At 39.2% G+C, this 24,412-nt stretch overlaps 1 protein-coding gene across 1 annotated transcript in view; it reads left to right on the top strand.

Moving 5' to 3' along the window:
• Positions 1-24,412, top strand: part of SYNE2 (spectrin repeat containing nuclear envelope protein 2) — a 277,882-nt gene that overhangs the window by 35,271 nt on the left and 218,199 nt on the right. Inside the window, exons 3-6 of the mRNA XM_054567455.1 lie at positions 2,859-2,988; positions 22,379-22,440; positions 24,077-24,172; positions 24,265-24,342. Of these exons, the coding sequence (XP_054423430.1) occupies positions 2,907-2,988; positions 22,379-22,440; positions 24,077-24,172; positions 24,265-24,342 (318 nt within the window). The 5' untranslated portion in view covers positions 2,859-2,906. The remainder of the gene's footprint in view (positions 1-2,858; positions 2,989-22,378; positions 22,441-24,076; positions 24,173-24,264; positions 24,343-24,412) is intronic.

The following is a 24,412-nucleotide window of genomic DNA, read 5'->3' as shown; positions in this document are numbered from 1 at the left end:
ATAATAATCCAAAGTAAACGCCAAGATTTCTTAAAAAGGGCACTTCTCGAGTGATTTGAGGTTTTAGAGATACCAGAGACATAGTAAGATATATTGTATAAGCAAACTACAGTCATTTCAAAGTAGCTTATGCCATTTGTAAACGCTTGTATATTAATTTACATGATTCCACTTGATCTTAGATTCTTTAATGCCGCTACATTAATTCTTTACCCAATCTTCTGTTACGTGCCTGAGGTTGGTCCATTATTCACTTTGAAGAATAGTCTCATTTATTTCCCTTCTAAAATAAATGACACTTGTTACAGAGTTGTGTGTAACTTTTAAAAGGAAAAGGAAAGCCGTGGGAGGGGCTCTTCTGCGCTGTGGCTCCGCCTGAGAAATCAGTGCTTGTGCTCCGAGTGCAAGTTTTAGGACGGCCTTCCGAGGTTTGGGATGATGGACCTTTGGGTTTGGCCAAGCCCTCCTCCCTTTCTGCCTTCCGTTTTCATACTCTCTCTAGCTTCTCAATTCAAATCCTGAAAAATCTCTCAAAGCTTTTCTTTTCTACTGTTTCAGTTTTTCATGAGCCCTATTTGGCAAGTAAATTCCTCTCTAGAGATTACTCGCCTAAAACAAGTTGGAAATGCCATTAAATTGTTCATGTCCGTGGGTCATACGTGTAAGTTCTTCGGCTGCTCCATTTCCTATACTGGTACTTTACACCCCCATAACTCTGTTTTTATTTTTAATATAAATTGGTTTGCTAACTTGTATTTGATGAATACTGAATGGCAGTGAATGGCTGCAAGGTATTATCTGAATAATACTCATGGGACTATTTGGGGTGAAATACTGATTAATGATAAGTACACTCTGGACAGTCACATCTATTTCCAGCTTCAGGTGATGGGCATTCCTTTTCCTGTGTTGCCGTAGCACCTTCTGCATACATTTCTGAGAGGATTTTGCTCAATATTTTGTTCATCATTTTCAGAAGATTAAATTCCTTCAAAGCAAGACCTAGCACATATAAATACTTGTTGAATAAATGAAGGAAAAAAGAATAAGTGAAATCTTGCAGAGCTGTAGCTAGCTTGGTGAGGTACCTACCTGTATTGGTTAAGAGCATGAAGTCTCAAACCAAAACCATCCAGGTTCAAGTGTTAACTCCATCATTTATTAGCTATGTGTTCTTAGACAACTGTATGTGACATTTGTGCATCTCAGTTTTGTCTTTTCAAATATGGGGATAATTACAGTACTTAACTCACAGAGTTATTGTAGAGATTAAATGAGGTTATATATGCAAAGTACTTAGAAAAGTGCCTGTATATAGTAAGTGCTATAAAAGTGTTTGCTGCTATTACTATACTTTTTTATTTGTTTAAATAGCCTTGGCATGGAATAGAGGCGCCTATGGGCAATTCACTCGGGAATTCAGTTTTTCTCCTGGTGTGATGAAGAAGTGCTTTGTATTCACTGTGGGTTCAGGAGCCCTTGTGTATGGGAAAGGGGAGAGGAGGTCTTCAGTATATCAAAAACTGAGGACATTTGTACCTTTATCAATTTTCAGGCTGTATAGGCTCAGTTGAACTAATAAACAGCTTCTCATTTTGTACAAAATCCTATCAACTTGGCACAGTAACACTTACCTCAGGTGGGCTCTGATTCATTTTAATTCAGAGGATAGAACAATTAATTATTAATTAATAAATAGTTTATCTGGAAGGTAAAATCTTTAACAACAGTGATCTGTGGGAGAGATAATAAAAGGGTTTTGGATGCTAAACTTTGGGGGGGGACAGGATTGAAAGATTTTTGAAGTCTGGCTATATAGCATTAACTGTTTAATAACTTTTATTCTTTACATTTTTAAAGTGGTCTACTGGGTATTTCACATGATTGTATCTAGCTGTTGGCCTATTTTTAGTATCCCTCCCAACATTTTATTATGATGAATTTCTAATATATAGCAAAATAAAAGATTTTACAGTGAACACCCATATACCTAACACATAAATTCTACCATTAATGTTTTGGTGTACTTGCTTAACCACATATCTGTACATTCATCCATCCCTCTATTATCTAATACATTTTATATTTTTATCTGCTTGGTTAGCTTTATTTTGATAGGAAAGTCATCATCTGTATGGGGAAAGTCAGTGTTCTATTCTTAGCCCCTAGGATACTAACAGTGGCATACACATACATGAGGCGATACTTTTAAAGAGTTGCAGAGTAAGAATTCCTCTCCCTAAATGGATTCTTAAAGAGTCAAAGTGGGGATAAAGAAGGAAATGTGTAGGTGGAAAGACAAGTACTTGGGAAAACAATTCAATTTAATAGATAACCCACCAAAGCATTCTTTTTGATATAATTTTTTTAGTTTCACTTTGTAAGCTGTGCAGGGTCAGCCCTTGCTGTTTCCAGTAAATAGCAACATTTATAGAGAAGAAAAGACATTAAGTTAAATAAAAAATTTTAAAGAAAATTCTGGCAGGATGAAGGTTAATGAAAAAAATAAACAAAAATGCCTAAGATACTAGTTTGTATCAACTTGACTTCCTTTAGGCCATATATGGAATCTAACTGCGTAGCTTTCCTTTTCACTAGGAGTTTAGAATCCACAATGCTGGCTCTTTTGGAGTTCGGCCAGCAACTCCAATGAGCATGAATAGGTCACAGGGCAAAATCTTGATTATGATTCAAAAAAGAAGGCGTAGTCACTTTGTCCTTCTTGAACTAAGGAAACATTCACTAGAAGACTGATTCTCTGGGAGGGCAGTTTTTCGTTTCTATTCTCTCCTGATGCATGTTTACTAGAAATGCAAAACTGCAGAGTTACTGATGAACCTTTATCCCTTTCACTTTAGTTCACTTCTTGAACTGAGATGGACATGATATAATCTCCATTGAGTCGAATGATGGCATCCGGTCCTGTGTTTCCCACCGAAGATGAACAGGTTTCCTCCGGCATTGATGATCTCCATATTTCACTGCAAGGTAATTAAGATGGGGTCCCCACCCATGTCAACTGTGGAAACCTTATCCTCAGCTATTCACCAGTCATACTGCTTTCTGTCTCTCTTGCGCATTTTTCCAATTACAGAACCTTTGATTATAGTACCTAGATGTTTTATTGCTATCTCAGCTCTTTAGAACGTAAAGAATACCTGGAAGGAATTTGGTATCTCAGCGTCTTACTCTGAGTGTATGTATTTTCTTTGCAGTAAGCATTAGTTTCCATAATTTGCCTAGCATTGTTTACACTTGTTTTGCACCTTTGCACATAGCTGTATGTATGTATGTATTTATTCAGTCATTCATTATTTAAACTTTTTTTAAAAAATTACTGTTTACCCTTAATATTACCGAATTTGTTTCAGGTGTACAGCATAGCAGTTAGACAATCATATACTTTATAACACATTCCCCAAGGTATCTCCAGTACCCGCCTGGCACCATACAGAGTTATTACAATATTGTTGACTATAGTTCTTACCCTGTACTTTACATCCCCATGACTGTTTTGTAACTACCAATCTATACCTCTCAATCCCTTCACCTTTTTCACTCTTACATGCATTATCTCATTTGATCCTCACAATCACCTTGTGAGGTAGGTGTTTTTATCTGCAAGGCACGGAGAAGGATGCCATTGCTCAGGAAGATGGAATCACTTTCCCAGAGTCACACAGCTAGTGAGCATCAGAGCTGGGTCTTGGCCTGGAAGGTAGTTTCCTTTGCACTGCACCGCTCCCCGCCCCCCCGCCCCCGCCCCCACCATTTCAAAGAACAATTTGAAAGAGGGAATTTCACTAACAGATTTCTCTGGAAAATCTACTTAAGTCTTAGCCCCTTCCCAGTTAATCCTTATCAAACTTCTATAGTCAGAGTACAGATAAGCATGTTCAAGCAACATTAATGATCTCAGGTTCACAAGTAGCTCAAAATAATTAACTAATTACTGAGAAATGAATAGTTTCTTATACTGCGTTTTGAATTACACAGAGTTATACAGGCTGCTTTACAATAGGAGATGTGTATGGGATGTTTACGATGGGAATGTGAAAGACATTTTTTAGCAGCATGTGAAGGATTTGGATGCATTGCTCTACGGGGGGGAGGAGGAGGAGAAAGGAGAGGGAGGGAGGGAGGGAGGGAAGGAACGAATGAACAAATGAATGAACTTAGGAACTTGTATATATTTCTGAAAGTAACTTTGGTTTCATGGCAGTATTATTAACTATTTGGACAAAAATTGACAGACAATATTATGTACATTAGCTACTACTGAACTGCAGGCTGTTGACAATAGTCTTATTTACACAATGGAATACTACTCAGCCATAAAAAAGTAAGGAAATCTTACCTTTTGTAACAGCATGGATGGACCTGGAGAGCATTATATTAAGTGAAATAAGCCAGTCAGAGAAAGACAAGTACCATGTCATTTCACTTATATGTGATACGATTATAAAAACAGTCAGGGAACAAGATGGATAAATATCACAGAATTTTCAAGTTGGAAGGGACTTTTTTTTTCTGTTCAGTTTAATATGAGACCAAAGTTGGAGTCCCTTCACAAGTATTTCTCACATTAAGATCCTTAAGGGAATTGAGTCAAACCCATGAAGTTTGGGGATTTTGCTTTTAGGCAGTAGATTAGCTAGCTATTGGGTCTTGAAGATGAGAGTATAGTAAGTGGTTAGCGGTCAGAGTTGCGCATCAAGGAGATTAGTCTGTTTGTGAGGTAAAGGAAGACTTAAAAAAGGCAACCAAGTGGAGAAACCATTATGAAAGCTTTGCATGTATCTGGATGTTGGGCAGTATTTGCCTTGATCAGAGTTACAGCAGTGAGTATGAAAGTATGGAACAGATACGAAAACCATGAAGGTGGAAGACTCAGTGGCACATTGCAACCATTGAATATGATAGTCAGGTAGAGCAGCTCCAAGGGTTAGAAGCTGAGCTGTTCAGGATAATAGTGGTAGCACATATAACGTCCAGATTATTAACTGTCTTATTATTTAGTGTGCTTTCATTTAGTATTTCAATAACACCAAATAATGAGGCCATTAAGTATTATTTTATATGAATATGCTTAGAATAAGTTGTTGTAGGTAGAAGACACTATTTACAAAGAAACTTGTGAGAAACTCCTAGGTCATGGAATGAGTACAGGCATGATACAGGAGGAGGACCCACTTGAATGCTGGCCACTAGACCACCAGGGAGTCCATGGAGGACCCATTTGAAAGTCAAGTTAATAATAAGCGATGTTCATTCATTGGTTGACTCATCTTGTGATATTTTAAATGACAGCTATGGTAGTTTTGAACTCTTGGACATTTTTTATATTTCAGTTTTCAGTTATTTTTTTTGAACAGGTAAACATAATCATTTGTTGGCCATAAAAAGAAACAATACATTTATAAAACAGAAGCAAGTTGTTTTAAAAAATAAGGTAGGCCAATGCTTTAGAAAAACGGCACCTGAGTACTGAATGTTATCATTAATTAGACACAGACTAGGAATGGGTGTGGATTCTATTACCTTTGCCACCACACGAGGAGTTAACTTTCATGCAGTCTTGCCAAAGTGCTGGTGAATGGTTAACTGTCTGCAGGAACCTGTATAAAGCTATGTTCAGCCCAGTCACTGTGTCATTTCAAACAATGCTTATATGTTTTATTTAGTACTGTTATCATCTAGATGACCTATTTGAAAAGATTAAAAAACCCCTTTAAGCCTTCTGGGTGGATATCATTACTTGGCAGGGCTCAGCAGTGAAATGTGAGTCTCTGTGGTGAGGTTATTACTCTATTTAAATTTATTTATTATTTATGACTATCCACCTGAAGGGAGGCTTTTAATTTATATATTATTTTAGTAATGTTAGCAATTATTTGTGTTCAGTGGGTTAGATTACAAACATAATAATGTGCTGTAGCATTTAATTTTATTCAGTTATTCAGTATGTGCCGTAGGCTTGGTGTTAAGGGCACAAAGATGAATAGATTGAGCACCTGCAAGAAACATGTAGTCCAGCTGTGCTTTTGATGTCATGTCTAAGTGAGAAAATGACCTGGGATGCAAATCTAATTATTTTTCTGAAACAAATGGATTTTTTTTAACCATTCAGGTTCATATTCTAATTTTGGTATTAGCATACAAATTTAAAATGTGACTAAAATGTTATCTAGAATATCTTGTCATACCTCAGTTTTAGGGAGGTGAAGAATAAGAATGTACTCTTTATAACATTACTTGCAAAGTGAGTTATATATTCCTTTCACTGTAAACAGCCATACATTTTGGTTGGAACTTTCTGGAGTTTGTTGTCTTCTTCCTAAATCCCCTTGTAATTAGTCCTTAACCTTGAATTTCTGCTCTTATTTGGACATCACCTGTTTTAATAGGCCCTCTGAGTCCCTCCAAGTGTGTGTGAGGTACCCTGCATAGGACACAGCTGTATCTTTACTGCCAGTGAAGTTTCTAGCATATTTTAGGCTCTCAATAAACAACTATACGAGTACAGTGAATAAATTAGCGGCCATTCCAATGTTAAAAATGTATAAAGTGCCCAAATTTGAAGAACTGTTCAGTGTTCAGGAAAGTCAGTCAGAATGGAAACATGGATTTCTTTCAACACAATACAGTGAGGTGAGTATATGTTTGGGGGCTCAATAGTGCTTTTGTACCATTTCTGAGAGAATTCTGTTTACCTTATCACAGGGAGTGCATGAAACCATGTGAAGTTTGAGAAAGAGGAACAAGATTAATAAAAGGTTTCTGGGTGGAATTTCTACCCCTTTCCAGCCAAGTCCCCAGTGTGGGGTTTTGAAGGGAATGATGAGTGAAGTGTAAGAAAAACATGTATTAGCGGGCAGTATTTTGGCTTCCCTAACCAATTTAGACTGTTTAGTTATTATGAATAAAAGCAAATAATCTCTGGGGTCTTTTTTGGTTAATTAGATTATTAGGTGATTATTACACCCAGAGAAAATGAGTTATGGTCCTTTACTGGCTATCCACGCTGTACTGTCCCAACACAGAAGCTTCCAGAAAGTTCCTGATATCACAGTAGCTACTGATGTATTTTCCTCAGTTGTTTTTTTATTTTTTTGGAGGTTGTTTGCCTTCATGTTGTAAAGCTTTATAATCTTAAAAATATTCCAGTTAAACAAAAAAATAAAATAAGAGCTCTTTGAACAGCAGTGTTTGCAGTATAGGGTGTTTTTCAGGGAAAAATTTTTTCTTAGGTTGTACATACAGTTTTGGCTTCTGGGAATTTTGGTTCTGTTTTTGCCAGGAGTTTGGGGATAAGCTTACTTTATTCTGGGTCAGTTACATTTTGAAAACTAGGGCAAGATAAATCCAGGGTCATTTAGAGTCCCTGTTAAAGTAGGTTAACAAAGACCTCATTCATTCCTTATAGAAATCAAAATCCTTGTTAATTAGCCCCTTGGGAGATACAAGATTATTCTGAGCTTTTGTGTATGCATGTATGTTGGGAGGGAGTATAATTATTCAGAGTTTGAAGTAGTATATTAGGAAAAATAAAATGCAACATAATTTCCCCTTAAAAAGGGGAAAGTAAGAAGTCAAAATAATAGATTAATTTATAACATTTGGTTGGTTTAATGTGTGATTTTTACACTCTAAAAATTAGACGTCATTATAAATGTGCTTATTCAAAAGATTACTTTCCCCATTTGATTTCAACATTAGGGATCATAGTTTCTCCAAATGGCTTCAATTTTCTAAAACACCCAGGGAAATTTTATTAAAAGATAACTGCATTTGTGGTTTTTAATATTGGGTTGGCCAAAAAGTCCATTATGTTTTTTCTATAAAACAAAGATATTTTTCATTGTTACCAATAACTTTATTGACTTGGATATTTTGAGCATGTCGGCTATCTCCCCCTATTGGCTTCTAGTTCGTAGAGGCTAGGGGTGCTGCTGACCATCTTCCAATGCATCATAAGACAGCCCCACAGCAAAGAATTATTTTGCCAAAATGTTAATAGTACCAAGAAATTTTGCAAACCACTTTTAACATACACGATCAGTCATGGCACCTTCCCCACACACTGCACAAATCCTTTTTCTTTTCTTTTGTGTTTCAGTTGTGTTTTTACCTTTCTTGAAATAATAAAACATAATGTGCCAACAATGTTGTATATTTTCTTCCATCTTCAGTATTAAAAGGCTGCACAAATATTCACCAATTTTGCTTTTTTTTAATGCACACTGATATGACAGCTGTCATGATACAGTCTAACAAAATTGTTTTGAACGAAGTTAAAGACAACTAAATGCTACTAGAGCCACTGTATGGAAGAAACTAAATGAACTTTTTGGGCCAACCCAACATATATATGAGAATTGAAGTTTACTACCAGCAGGTATTTTTACAGTCATTTAGAAGTGGTAAATAAAAGGCTATGGATGATTTTTCAGAGAGATGACATGTTCAGAATTCTAAGTGGGTATATCATTGAAGTAGAGACATGAGATTCTGGGTGAATAATCTGTCCTGGTCATTGATGGTCTGCACAGTGATGCATGTTGAGTGAGCATAGGAAGAAAATGGCAGAGGCGGAGCCACACACTTACTGTCCACCTCTAGGGTGGAGCAGCGCTCACTGGTCACGTCTTGGTCTGCTCAGCCTTTACTGCAGAGAGGATTACCAGTCACACCAGCAGGCTCAAATACAGAAGAGAAAAAGGCCCTTCCCAAACACAGGGGGCATGTAGGATCTTTCCAGAACACTGGAATTTTTGGCTTTGTCTTCAGTTAAGTAGGATTATTAATAGTGGGAACTAGTCCTGCTGGGTATCTCTGTTTGCCCCAATCTGAATGTTTTCTTGGCAGAACTTCCAAGGGATCTGACATCTTCAAAACAAAATATTTCTAACATACAGGTAAACTCATATTGCTCCATCACATAATTTGGTTTTTATGAGTACAGGCAAATCTGTTCATCGATTTGTTCAGGCAACATGTGTTTCTGAGATCCTACCCTGTATCAAGCACTATTTTATGTTAACAGAATACTGAGTCTAACAATTCCAGCAAGCTTCCTATGTCCATGATGCTGGCATTGAAATTAGAGAGACAAAGAATAAAGTATTAAGAAAAATGTCTGCACGTGGCAGGCTATATAGAGGATTAAAAATGGATTTCTGTAATAGTGTCTGAGTGTCTTTAAATTGGGTGCTCAGAGATGGCCTCTCTGAGGAGGAACATTTAAGGGGCTGCCATGCAAAGAACAAGAGCAGAGCACTCCAGTCTGGGGTAATAGCTCAAGGCAGAGCTCCAAGATGGAAACACACTTGGTGAATTCATGGAGCAAAGGAAGACTGATGGCTGGATTGTGGTTGGAAAGGGCTGGCATGAGCTGGTATTGAGGGCGAGGCAAGGGTTAGAGTCTGAGGGAGAATGTTAAGAGATGAGGCTATACAGGGCCATGCAAATACAGAGGTGGGCAAAAGGGGGTTTACAGTTGTGAGTACGTGAAACATAGTTTATTCTTGTACTATTATTTATTAATTATTGTATTATTTATTTGTATTACAACTGTAAACTTACCTTTTCCCACACCTGTATATACATACACCGGTTTGAAAATTTTCTTAAGACGAAGAAAGAAGAAACAGTTGAAGGATTCTGGGTAGAGACATACTCAGAACTGATTTTAGAAGTCACCCAGGCTTCTGTGTGGGATGTGGCCTTACGGGAGCGAGTGTGAAGACAGAAAAACTGGTTGAAGTCTGTTACAGTGGTCCAGCTGAGAGATCACGGCGCCTCTGGGGATGGAGAGAAATGGGTATTGAGAGATACCAAATAGGGAAAACCTTGAGGACTTCAGAAACATTTTATTTTATTTTTTATTTTTTTCATTTCATTTCATTTTCAGCTTTATTGTGATAATTATCAGGGCGGTTTGATCGACTGGGTATGGCAGAGTGAGGGAGAGGGAAGCTTCAAGGATGACTCAGGTTTATTCTAGGGCAAATGAACGGATGACAGAACCACTCACTGAACAAAAAATGCAGAAGAACAACTTTGGCTGGCAAGGAGTTGGTTAGAGGTGATGACTCCGTTCTGGACATGTTGAGTTGGAAGTGTCTATGGAATACCTAAGTGGAGATACCCTGAAGATAATAGGACATAGGGTCATGAAGCCCAGGAGAAACAGACACCTGGGCTGAAGGTAAAGATTTGGACATTATTAAAATAGAAGTGGTAATTTGTTCCCTTGGAGTAGGTGAAAATATCTAGAAAAAGAGAAGAGGGACCTAGGCAAAACATTACAAAGACAGAAAAAAAAAACAAATCAAGCCCATAACAGAGCCTGATGCGGGGTGTCCAGAGAAACAAAGAGAGCAGGTGAATGTGGTGTGGAATCCAACGAAGGAAAGGGTGAACAGTATTAGGAGTTTCAAGATATTCAGTGAGTTCTGAAAAACACCCATGGAGTTTGTAATGGGAATATTATAGGTGGCCTAGGTGAGAATTCAGTAGAGTGTTTGGGGTAGAAGCCAAGCTTTTAGTGGGTTGAAAAATGAGTGGTAGGTAAGGAAGCAAAGACAGCTAATATAGACAATTGATTCAAGAAGTTTGCATTTGACGGGGAGGAGAGACATAGGGTGGCTGCTAGAGGGGCCATAGATCTGACATTTCAGCTGGTTTTTAGTTCAAATAAAAAGAACTTGGATTTCGGCATCAAGCACATCTGGATTTGAATTTCTCCTCTGCCAGATGTAAGATCTGAAGCGCAGTGGCCAGGACATAGTAGGCTTTCAATAAATGTTTATTGAATGAGTCACTAAAACTCATTCATCTTCTGGGAGCTACAACTTTCTCATTTCCAAAATTCTCACCTGACTACTTCATTGAAAGGCTGTAATGAAATAGAATCGCTTTTTATCCTTGAGTTCCCATTTCTTCTTGGACTCACTTTGGTAAGCCTTCTGAGCCTCTCCAAGAGTGTCTTAGGTTACCCACATGTTGTAATAGATTTACATTGAGTTACATTATATTAATATTTGAATTCATTATATCATCACTGTTTTTGTCAGGCCTTTCCTGTTCCCTTATGTTGTTTCAAGAATACGTCACACACATAAATCAGCCGAATAAATTTAGAGAGGTATTTCTCAAAGTGAGCTTTGTGAATCCCTACATCAGAATCTCTGGGAACTGGGACCCCGGATCCCTACACTTAAACAATGACCCTGAGTAATTTGCTGGCATTCAAAAGTGTAAGAGCCCTAGATTTATAATCATAGCACAGATCTCTCCAGCGCTGTCTGGAAGTTTTGCATTCAGAAGTCAGAGGTGCTTGGACTGCTGCCCCAGGGGAAGATTTTCAGTCTCCTACGTCTTGATTTTCGAAAGACAAGCACGCGCAGTTCTATGTGGTAGATAAAGGGTAGAAAGGATAAGAAGTATGTGTTAAAAGAAATGTAGTTATTTCTTCAGTTTATTCATTCCACAGATATTTATTGAGTAACTCAGAGGAGTCAGAAGAGAGTGAGAAAGAGGAGAGACAAATAGCACCCTAGTGTCTAGGCCTTTTATCTGTATTGTGAGCTCATTTTCATGTGCTAGAAATACAAGATTTGTTTACCCAGAGAGCCAGGAGCTATGTTGGCTAGTGAGGTTGGAAACAAAAGCCTCAGTGTGAAAAATCCCAGGTGTTTGCATAAGGGTGTGGTTCTCTCATGAGGCAACATGTAATTACTGGATTCACATGCTAAGACCCAAAGTGGGTATCATTTGTTATATGTCATATATTTTCCTAACAACCTAAGCACTCAAATCTCTACATTGATTAGGGAAAAGTAGCAACCAAGCTTTGCTCTTCCTCCCCCAGCCATTTACCCATTAATTCAACAAATATTTTTCTGAATTTGTACATGAAATGCACTATGGCAGGTGCTGCAGGCAATGTGAGGAACAAAATCAGACTTGGCTCATGGAGCCTATTGGCTAATGAGGAGACATTAATCAAACAGTCTCACAAATATTAGCTAATATTTGGTGGAGGGGATGGCTTTATTGAGGTATAATTCAAGCCCTGGCTGGGTAGCTCAGTTGGTTACAGCATTGTCCCGATACACCAAGGTTGCAGGTTTGATTTCTGGTCAGTGCATGTACAAGAATCAACCAATGAAGGCATAAATAAGTGGAACAGCAAATTGATTTTTTTTCTCTCTCTCTTTCCCTGTCTCTCTCCAAAATCAATAATAATAAAAAAAGAGATGTAATTCACAAGCTATACAACTCACCCATTTAAAGTATAGGATTCAGTATTTTTATTATATTCACAGTTGTGCAAATATCACATTTAATTTTCAAACATTTTTATCACTCCAAAAGGAAAACTCATACATTTCAGCTGTCATTCTTAAAACCTCCCACACCCCCCAATCCCTCACACCTAGCACTTGGCAAACACTGGTCTCCTTTCCATCTCTCTAAATTAGCCTTTTCTGGACATTTCATACAAATAGAATGATAAAACATTTGGTATTTTGTGGCTGGCTTCTTTCACTTAGCATAATATTTTTGAAGTTTATCCATGTTGTAGTTGATATTTGTTTGTGTAGACTAATCTTAGTCCATGCCTGGGATTGCAAACTTTTCTTCGTGAAGGGCAGGGTAGAAAATAAAGCCTTTGAGGTCCACGTGGTCTCTGTGACTAATACTCAACTTTGCCAATTTAGCATGGCAATAGCCACAGATAATATGTAAACAAATGAATGTGTGTTTCAATAAAACTTTATTTACAAAAGAGATGGCAAACCAGATTTAGCCTTTGGGTTAGTTTCTTGACCTCAGAATTATGTCTATGTAAGTACTTAATTCTCCTGACAGCTCTGTAAAGTTATTATCCCCATTTTACAGATAAGACCAAAGCACACAGTTAATAAGTGGCTGATAATGGGATCAAACCCAGGTAGTCTGGCTCTAGAACCAGTGCTTTGAAACTTGACAATCTTTATAAGTTGAGGAAAGTGCTAAATAGAGGGTGGAAACCCATGACTTTATGAAAGCAAATAACAAAAGACACACTGACGTAGATTTCCTTCAGGATGCACCAAATGAGCTGAGACCTAAACACAAGGAGTTAACCAGCTGAAGGGAAGGTGTACAGAGTAGCAGTACCAACGGTGTGGCAGGAGGGAACATAGCTTGTAAAGGCCGTGAGAGAAGAGAGAGTGACCTGTGTCCTAGACTCAGGAGAGAGTGGTGTGTGCTACGGCCAGCAAGATGCCCTGGTGTGGACCACGCAAGACCTCCTCCTAGGCTGTTAGGAATTTTGCTCTTGATCCAGAACAGGGAGAAACCATCAAAGAGTGGAAAGGGTAATGTGATCAGATTTACTGGTTGAAGTGGAAAACAGACTGGAGTGGAGTAGACCTAGTTGGCCACGGAAGTAGTCCAGGACGGAGCTGATGGTAGATCCCATGGGAGGGCTGGGGAAGCCAAGAGATGTAGAGAAGGAAGAGGATACCAGAGCTGTGTGGAGGCAAATTTGGCAGGATTTGGTGGTAGACTATACTTGGGGAAGGTAAACGACGGTGGTGTCAAATCCATGAGATGGAACAGCAAGTGAGTACAGGTTTGGAGAGAGGTAGGTAAGTAGAATGTGATGTTAGTCCTAGAATGCTGAGTTTGACAGGCGAGTGCTGTTTTCTCCATAGCGACAACATGGATTCTCCAGGGGGGAAATATGTAAAATAAAAGAATTTTGAGGTTGCAAGCTAGGACTTACCTTCTAAACTCGTTCTGGTTCAGTAAACAAGATCTGTCTTGGTACTACAGTATTTATTCTTCTTTTTTACTTGCTTGTTTGCTTATGGTTGGTTGCAAAAAAATGTGTTGTAAATTGTCCTGCTGCTTTCTCTGTTAGTTAATAGTCTCCCTTTTGTGGTAAGTAACAGGCTTTTCCTGTTTATTTTTCAAATATTTTAGACTTTTTTGTTTGCGTGCCTGTGTTTTTATTCCTTTACTTTGTTTTTTCATTTATTTTGTTTATTATCATTTCCATGAGAAACAACAGAAGAGGTGGCCTTACTATTTTTACTTCCATTTCTGTTGCATAGTAGCTTGATTAAGATTCTTTGGGATGGCTTTTGGAACACATGGCTAAAATGTGTTGCATTATCCTTTGAATTTAGTTACCCTTCCCATTGCCTGTCGCAGCTAACAGTGAGTTGGCAGTATTGTTTTACGGAATAGCAACAGCGTCTCATTAGTACATACGCTTTTATTCAAGCCATTTTATTAGTTGAAGAAAGAAATTGCCCAGGAGTCATTTAAACAAGGATTAGGTAAGAGAAAGGCCAAGTAACTGTTGCCAATACATTCTTCTTCTCCATATAATAACAAGCCTAGTTGATCCTCTATACTTTTAGTATCTACTAAGTCTTTGAATCAGCAAGTATTTATTGAGCATCTTCTTTATTTGGCATTGTGCTAAAGGAAGCAAAAACACTAAAATATGTGTTTAAGGTTTATACATTGAGTAAGAGAGAAACCACATGCAGGTACATGACTATAGTACATGAGTAGCCAGTGCGAATTACCATGAGACAGAAGCAAACTGTTGGGTTATACACAGTTATCCTTTAATAAAAATACAGCAGATGGAGTAACAATAAACATACCATTTTTACAACTTGCTCTTTTTCACTTAATATATCCACATCAGCACATATATGTCTACTTTGTTCTTTTTTACTGGCTAGAATTTTTGTTCTTACATGTTTAATCTAAAAGGATGCACAGGAAGCTGTTAATGCTATCTCTGGGGAAGGAAAAAAGGGAGGCATTAGGAAGACTAAGGGTAACTTTCAATTTCTATTACTGTTTGAAAAAATGTTTTATGGGGATTATATATTATTTTCTAATAGTAATAATAGGTAAAGATCCAACAAAGTATTGTGGGAGGCCAGAGACAGAAGAGATTGTTTCTATTAGGAAAGGGGACATTTGAACAGGATATGTCCTGATTGAACAAATGTTGATTGAGCGTCCACCAAGTGCTCTGCGCTGGGGTTTCTGTGAGTGCAGACGCAACCAGGGGGATTGCCCATTCCAGAGGGTACATACCCTGGCAACGCATAAAAAAACGAAACTTAATTGGGGAATTGTAGTGATACCGATATTGGGGTTCTCAGGTTCCCCAAGATAGGAATCGAGAGAAAAACCCCAGGGAAATTTCCAGACAGATTTTATGAAGCTTATGCTCGAGCACAGGGAGTCAGCATGGAGGAAAGGAAGGCCCTCTAAACTGGCTTGGGGCTGGCTCTGCTTGGCTGCTTTTGTATGCTGAGTATAAAGCAAGCTTGTGTGAAATGCACATTTTTTGAGAGGGTGGGCTTGTGGAATTTTCCACTTCAGGGTTGGGTGACTTCCTCTTCCAGCTGTGTGGCCTGGTAACTCTGTTCCTGCCTGGCTGTGGGCAAGATGGTAGGGATGCCCAGTTCTGCCACCCTGGGAAGGTCATATAGCGGTCAAACCTTCATCAACTGTGAATGAAGGTCAGCAGGCTGGTAGAAGAGAAATAAAATCAGCTACCTCTGTGGTTTTGAGTAGGGAGTAGAGAGGTGGTGACGTTTTTGCGATCCAGCTTTCCTTATGGCCAGCTGGCCTCCTTGGGGTCATGGGCCCAGGTCCCTATGCTGTCTCAGTAGCTATTCTAGTTTGGTTAGAGAACTATGATATGAGCCAATAGAGGATATGAGTAGAGGAATCATGGGAGATGAGTTAGGAAAAAGTAGATTGGAGTCAAATGATGAATGGCCTAGAATGTTACTCTAGAATTTATAATGTATTAATTAAGAATTAGGAAATAATCAAAAGATTTTAATGAGAGTGAAAGGTCAAAGTAATAAATCTGGGGCCCAGTGCAGGAAGCCTGTTATCAGTAACCCAATAATAGAAAGGGAAGAAGAGAAATTTCTGGACAGAAGGAGATTGTAAAGCTTCTTCAGGGACCTTGTGCAGCAGAGAACATTCTTGGAGAAGCCACATCACAATAATGCATTGCTCCGTGTTTCAATGACAGTGTAAACTAGTGATTCCTATGCCTGGGGTAACTGCTTGTGAACTCTTACTACTGGGGAAGACTACGGGAATCAACACTTGAGATGAACTTTTGTGAAACTTGATCTTTCTGAGACCCAGTAGCCATGGTAGTTTTATAATGTGCTCTATAATGAACTTAAAATTCATACTGTCTAATTGCTCTTAACTCTGTGCTTTCATTTAGGTTCCTTTCCAGCTAACAATAGACATTGCCTACTCACAAAAGGCAGATTGAATAAGAACAGATTCAGGGATTAAGTGTATTTTTATGGTAATGACACATAGAGAAAATCTTTTCCTTCGATGCCTCATTTCTGAAATTCAGTCAGATATATTGTAACAATGATTTTGAAGAATACTTATGTGGGCCTGAATAAAAATCAATGAGTATATTTTCCTACATCATATGTATTTCTTATTTGCTTTAAAACTCAGGATAGAGAACTCCATTTCATGGCATTTTAAGAAACTCATAGTTGTAATAGTTTTTGTTTTTTTGTTTTTTGTTTTTTTTTTTGGTCTTAACATCTGCTGATTAAAAGTCTCTATGCTCTCTCTACATGCCATTTTGAGAAGAGTTTTATTTTATTAGAATGTTACCCTGGAAATTAAAAAACAAAATCCAGCAGTTTAAAAAAACAAACCTCACCCACTCAAATTAAGTTGCATTAAATCATGGGGCTCTCAACCATTTTTTTCCCCAATGGATCAGACTTTGGAAAAGAACAAAAGGTTACTTATCCTGCCATGGGGTGAGCTATTTGACTGTGGTTTCTGTTGAATTAATACTGCTTTTCAGGGATAAGCCAGTATGAAGAAAATGTGAGAGAAGTGTGGCAAGAGATAAATGAAATGGGACATTCAAGACCATTTAATTGAGCTGCTACAAAGGTGTTTAATTGTACCCGGGACATCTTTGTTTGCCATTAGCAAAGGTCCCTTGTTGAATTTGGAGGGTTCTGATTTCCAGGATGACGAGGTGTTCTTTAAGTTTGGACAATGAGTTAGTTAAAAGCCACAGTTTCCTTTCTAAATCGTTTTCCTGGAGGTTTCTTTCGTTTGCGCACTGTTTCCTTTGCTGACTGGAGAGCACTGGGCAGGGATTTGATCTGACTGCTCCTCTTAGTGTTTTTCCTCCTTGTTTCTATTAGATTTTAGTCAAATTAGGACAGAGATAACTTATGGTTTCCAATGGAGAATGTTTTATTGTTTTAAATTTGAGTTTATGTCCTGTCAGGGAGGGTTCCTCAGTCCAGCCTCAGATTAGATTAGGTGCTCTAATTTGCACAACCCAGTCAGAGCTCTGGTTTTGCTGCCTGTTTTCTCAACTGAGGAAAGTTCCTTCCTGGTCCTCAGTTTGCTCTGTACCAAGCCCCTTTTGTCTAGCATCACATGAAAGTGAAATGATCCCCCATCTTACTTGGAAATTGTTCAAAATGGCTGAGGTTGCCAAGCAGACATGGAATACTGTGCTGAAACTCCATAGGCACATAATGCTCTTTTTATACGCAGTTTTGTACCAGGATTTGGCCCCTTCGTTGGTTATTTAAAAGTGACCCCGGCATGCTGTAAGTCCTCTAAAGTTAGTGCAGATTCTATCTCTTGGACCCGGTAGTGTTTCTGATTAGTTTATTTTTCATACTCTATCACCTGGAAAGAAAAATCTCTCTTGATCCCTTAAGGGTAGGAAGAGAGTCATCCTTGTTTTTTTGTTTTGAATTTCTGCTTTATTATCATAATGGATAGGTCCCTCCATGCTTTTATACATGGTCTTGATTAATGTATATTATGTGCATGTAACTTGATCCTGGGATCATAAAAACTTATTCTCTAGTTTTTTCTATTGAGGAGCAAAGTTAGCCCTCAGTGCATTTTTTGGTGTCAGTATATGTTAAAAATGATTGTCTTATACTAGAGGGGGAAAAAAAACCCAATGAAAACCTATCTCAGACATTTCAGAAGATTTAGTAACATTTCGAATTATAGGACAAAATGTGATGTGTGTAATTCTTTTAAGTGAAATTTATATAGAATAGAAATAGCTCTGAAAAGCCTAAACTGTCCAGTTGGCTTGTCAGAACTTAATTCAGTTCAGCTAACAATTATTAAGCACCCTATAATGTGTAAGTCACTGGGCTATACCTGATTTTAAATTGGTAGCACAGAAAAAATGAAACAGGATCAGAAAGATAAAGATCCAACTAGGCAAAGTACAGATTTAATATCTGATCATTCACATGCTTATTAAACAGTTGTAAGCACCATAAAATTCCATTTACTCAGATTCTCTTCTATTCCTCAACCTAAAGCCTCATCAGATTCAAGAAATTTTGAGAACTCACATGAGTGTTATAGCAACTATTTCGGTCTATCGCAGCCGTGTTAGATGGAGATTTGTAGGGAAGGATGGAGAGAGTCAAAGGAAAACAAGGTAGTGGACTTTCACAAAAGCAGGTATAAACACAGGTAGATTTGACCTTCTTAGCACAGTAAACAAAATCTAACAATAATAATTACTAAAATTATTGTTCTTCCAGTAAATATGTATTTAGAGCCTACTTTGAACCAGGCTCTTCTAGGCACTTGGAATCTATCACAGCAAAACATCTTTGCTTATGTAGTGCTTACTTTCTCTTGGGAGGCAAACAAGGCATTCAATAATAAACATATAACATGTATAACTTAGACTGTTAAAAGGTTAAAAGTATTGTAGAAGAAAATAGAGAGGACACAGTGAAGCAGCAATCTTAAATAGGATGGTCAAGATAGACCTTGCAGATGAGGTGCCATATTAGTTAAGATTTGAAGGAAATGAGGGAGTTAGGCTCGTATGTCTAATACAGAAGCCTTCATGTAAGAATGTGTCTGGAGAGTTGAGAGAAAAGAGGGAGACCGGAGTGACTGGAATAGAATGAGCAAGGGGGACCGGCGGGGGCATAGGGTGTCTGGACTTGTAGCCAACATAAGGAGTGAAGTGAGGGAGCGCTCACGGGGTCTTGAGCAAAGGGACTTCCTGATCTGAGTTAGCATTTTTGCAATATCATGCTGGCTGCTATGTTGAGAATAGTATTTAGAGGGCAGGGCTGGAGGCAAGGGGACCTGTTAGGGACCTACTGCAGTAATCCAGGTGGAGGTGGATGTGACTTGACCAGAGTGGTGAAAGGTGATCATACCCTGAATATATTTGGAAGGTGAACCCTAAGAGGGTTTCCTGAGGCATTGCGTAGAAGGTGTGAGAGAAGCCAACTTGTGATGTAGCAGGAAAATGGAGAGCGGAGGGTTCTGGAAGCAGGAGGAGAGTGATCGTCTGTATCTGTGCTGCCGATTGCTCCAGAAAGATGAAGGCTGAGAATCGACCATTGGTTTTGCTGGTTAGTCACTGATGACCTTGATTCATGTGGCTTGGATGAGAGAGTGGTTCCAGTGGAATGGCAGGGGGCCTGATTGGTGGGTTCTGCTGAGAGAGAAGGAGGAGAGGTCCTCGAGACAGTGAACATAAACAACTCTATTTGAGTTTTGCCACAGTGGGCAGCAGACAAATGAAGCAGTAACATGGGGAACTGGGGGTCAAGGAGGTTTGTTTTTGTTAGTGTTTTTAGATGGGTGAATTAATAGCATGGATCTATACTGATGGGAATGGTCTAAGAGAGGGAGGCAAAAAAGAGGATAATATAGAAGAGAAAGGAGAAAAAATGTCCTTGAGCAGCTTCAAAGGGGTGGGATGTGATGAACTATCGAAGGGATTGGTTTTGTGTCTGAGCTAGGCTAGCTCATCTGTGCCAACAGGCTGGAGGCAGAGCACTGTGGTAGGTTATTAGATGCGGGAGTGGATGATTCCTTAAGTGTCCCAAGAAGCAAGGTCTCAGCTGAGTCAGGATGGGAGAAGAGGTGTTAGAAGTTTGAGAAAGAAGGAGAAAGTGTGAAATTGCTTTTTAGGGGAGTGGGAGAGGGCAATATAGGGTATGACTGCCCAGCAGCATTGAGGGCCCACCTGGAGGACATGGTGAGACCGGGCAACAGCTGTGGATTTTCTTCCAACATTCAGCAGGACTTGCGTAGTCGGCATGCGTGAACAGGGAGCATTGACGGAGTGCCAGCCACTCACAACAACATGAGAGGTGCAAGGGAATGTTTGCAATAATTGACCATGGAATTTAAAATGTGTAAGGACGAGAGGGAGGATATTTAGGGGGTGAGGGACAGTGTAAAGCTGTTAGAATCAATGGGTTGGAGTTGCCAGTGGACTCCAAGGACTGCTGGAGTTGAAGCACTAGAGGGAATGAGCTCAAAAGATAAGGATTGATGTTCAGAAATGGTGTGGCTCATTTGGTTGGAGAGTTGCCCCATAACTAAAGGGTTGCAGGTTTGATTCCTGGTTGGGGCACATACCTAGGTGGCGGGTTTGACAATTCAGGAACGGGGCATGTACAACCGCCGGTTTGGGTACGTACAGGAGGCAACAGATTGATGCTTCTCTCTACTACCGATGTTCCTTTCTTCCCCTTCCTCTTTCTCTGAAAGCAATGAAAAAATGTTCAGGTGAGGGAGAAAAAATAAAAAAAGAAATGGGGATAAGTGAAATTGAGATTATGAGGAGTTTAGTTATTAATAATAACAAGGCCTCAGGTGTGACGATGACAGTGAATAGTTGAGGCAGGGCAGGGGTCAGGTTTACTGGAGAAGAATTCAAGGGACAGAGAGGCCAGGTGGTTGGAAGGTTCATCAATATGTATATTAAAATTGTCAAGAATTAGATAGGAGTTGTCTTGGAGAAAGTGTCAGTGGGAGAGGAGCCAAACCCTTTGAGAAATGATGAGGAATGACAGGGGTAAGTAAATGACTGTAACATTGGAGACAGTCTGAGGACATGGAAGTCAAAGCTGGAGCATTTCAGGATCCAAGAAGAGTGGGGAAGGATCTGGAAGTAGCAGTGAGGAGCAAGGAACCAATGGTCCAAGGTCTGTAAGAGAAAGCACCGCCACCTCTTGAACAAGGCCGCGAGGGAAGCAGAGTTCTCCAGAGGGCCGGAGAGGGTGATCGGGGCCAGGGGAGACTGCTGTTGGCGAACTGTGAATTTAGCATTAGTGGATGGCTCTCGGCAGCGAAGGAGAGGTGGGAGAGGAGAAAAATTGGAAGATGTGCAGTCTTACGGAAATTAGAGTGAGAAAACTGAGGGGGACCTGAGAGTCTTGGGTGTATATGTACATGTATGCAATGTGTATGCAGTGTGTGTGGTTCTTGCATGTGTGTATGTGGGTGCATGTGTACGGACATAAGCAGAGATAAAGGCATGGTGAGATGAGACCTGATGAACTTGATGGTGGTGACGAGACTGCGAGCCTTAGGCTCTTATCCTTTTTAAATAGCTGGACAGTGAGAAGTGGGTGTCTGGGCTTCCAGTTATCCCAGTCCAGCAGGGGGACGTGGAGAGTCAGTCCATGTGTGCAGGGCTAACCTTGGCCTTAGGGCTGAGGATGTCTGCTACAGCTCACAAGGTAGGAGGCGCGGGGAAGTATGGTGTTTGTGTGGGTCCACTCTGGCCTGGTGAGGAAGGGAAGGTCCACCCGGAGCACTCAGATCTTTCCCTCGACTCCTGCCTGGTTAATAAGAGTAAAAGTTAGCACTTACCCGTTCACTATGTGCTGGAATCTATTCACTTTAAGTGAATCATTAATAGTCTCTTGAGCCAAGTGCTTCTTACCTTATTCCATGAGGAAACTAATCAGTACCACACAGCAACTCAGTAACAGAGGCAGGATTTGAATCCAGGTCTCTCTGACTCTAATTGCTGCTCATTTACAGTTAATTCAGGGGCAATATATTCTCCATGATAAATACTCCGTGTTAAATGTCAAGACTAAATTGCCACAACTTTATGAGCCTTTAAAAATGCCTGCAGATGTTCTAGAGTTTGTCTTTAAACACTGCCTGATATCGGCTTAGACTGCAGTCCCTGTGGGTGGGTTACGAACCCTTCTCTTTGCTCACTGCTCCTTGTGTAGCACCGTGAGGCCCTGTAGGGACTTAATTCTTTTGTCAGCAAAAAGTATTAAAAACCATTGCCTTTCACCAGCTAACTTGCTTGCGGCTTTAAAAAATAACTCATATCAACAAAGTATTTCCAAAATAGCTTGGATGAACATCTGAAATTTAGACTAAGTCCTAGAAGGTTTGTGAGATTGTGAAACACACTCGCCTACCCAGACCTTTGAAGCTTTGATATGTTCACATTTTTCCCAAGGCTTCTTGTTTTATAACTGCTCTTGTCCTTTTCAAATAGCTGAACAGGAAGACACTCAGAAGAAAACCTTCACCTGCTGGATAAACTCGCAGCTGGCAAAGGTGAGGAAAAAGAGAGCAAATTAAGCTATACATTTATTTAATGTATAGCTCAGCTTGGGTCCCAAAAATGGCACTGGTGACATGTAAAAGGTTGGAAGAATGTGCTTAATGTCACCTTGATCTTGTTTTTATGTATTTGTTATTCTTTCCTAACACACAGAGAGAGGCACTTTTATTAAGGATCTGGGAGACAGTGCTATAAAAATACTTAAAGCAACAGCAAGTCTGTTACCAAATGAAATAATAATAATTATGATTCATATAAATTGAGTGTTATGTGTTAGACACTGTCCTAAATTATTCAAATGTACAGATAGATGCTCCTGGACTTATGGCAGTGACTTTCAACTGGTGTGCCACAAACATTTTTAAACATGGAATCCCTGACTGTTTAGTCAGGGGCACTGACCTCTCTTCCCTTAAATTGTCATGTAAAACAATGATAGCAGCCAACACAACAACAGCCATCCAGTGTGAATGAATCAAAATTATACCTAATTCTTTTGTCAGATGGAATATATATATATATATATATGCTGCAGCATTTTAGTAATTATTATATGAGTGCCATGAGATGAAAAAGGTTGGAAATTGTAGACTTATGGATTTCCGTCCCAACAATCCATCATAAGTTGAAACTATCATGTCAAAAATGCATTTAATACACCTTACCTACCAAACATCATAGCCTAGCTTTGCCTACTTTAAATATGCATAGAACATTGAAAATAGCCTACAGTTGGGCAAAGTCATCTAATGGGAAACACACTGTACAGTATCAGTCGTTTACCCTCATGACCCCATAGCTGACTAGGAGCTGTGGTTGATGCTGCTGTCCAGCATCGTGAGAGAGTATCATACTGCATATGGCTAGTCAGGAAAAGATCAAAATCGTAAATTTGACATATGGTTTCTATTGAATGAATATTGCTTTTTGCAGCACTGCAAAGTCGAAAACTTGTAACTCAAGTCACCATATGTTGGGGACTTCCTGTACTGACTTCTCATTACATTTCAATGATTTCACAACATTCCCGTGAGATAGAAGTGTTATTCCTGTTTACAGAACAAGGAAGGCAAGGTACAGAGGACTGAGGTCACAGAGTTTGTTTGTGATAGTGCTGGGACACAAACCCAGGCAGCCTGGACCCAGAGGCCTTGATCTTAATCACTGTGCTATTCTGCCTCTCAGTGATGCCAGGTGTCTGGAATAACCTAGATACAAAATGAATGAGCCTCTTCTCACAGCCTAACCATCCCAACACAGGGCTTGGAATTCTAAAAAGGGTAAATTCATAAATAGGTTACTTCAGAGATGTAATCTGCTTCCCAAATGGGTCACTATTGGCTGATTCTAAATGTCTTGAGTGCCGCTTCTACGCACAGGTTTTAAGCTCTCAGTGAAAGCTGAAAGAGTGTCGTGTTACTGGAAATTTGCCAAGAGATAAATTAAGTTCTCTACTCATCATGTTTGAATATGGAACTTCGTGTGTTCTCTATCATTCTGTTAATTAAGAAGAAAATCACTACCAATTCTCAGCTTTTGCAGAGATACAATGCGCATTTATGAGATTGTTACAGGCCCTGTGTTTTTGGACGAAAAGTCTGAGATTATTTTTCCTGTGACCTGTTGCAGCACACTCCTCCCTCGGTTGTATCAGACCTGTTCACAGACATTAAAAAGGGTCATGTCCTCCTGGACCTGCTGGAAGTGCTCTCAGGGCAAGAACTGGTAAGCTCTTAAAAGGACATTAAGGAACTTTTGCTTGACTTTTTTTAAAAAATTGATATTTCTAAGTAATATATTTTGCTTGAATTTCATAGCCTCGAGATAAAGGATCTAATACATTCCAGTGTAGACTCAATATAGAACATGCTCTGACATTCCTAAAAAGCCGATCGGTGAGTATGAATTTCACTTGGAAATTCATTGGAGAGATTAATACTGTGAAATATTTTTCCCCTTTTAACC

This window comes from Pteronotus mesoamericanus, unplaced genomic scaffold, assembly GCF_021234165.1.
Source record: "Pteronotus mesoamericanus isolate MK-2021 breed Mesoamerican mustached bat unplaced genomic scaffold, CSHL_Meso_final contig_182, whole genome shotgun sequence".
NCBI classification, from domain to species: Eukaryota; Metazoa; Chordata; class Mammalia; order Chiroptera; family Mormoopidae; genus Pteronotus; species Pteronotus mesoamericanus.
Note: the sequence above shows the minus strand (reverse complement) of the source record. Positions and strands in the feature narration are given on the sequence as shown.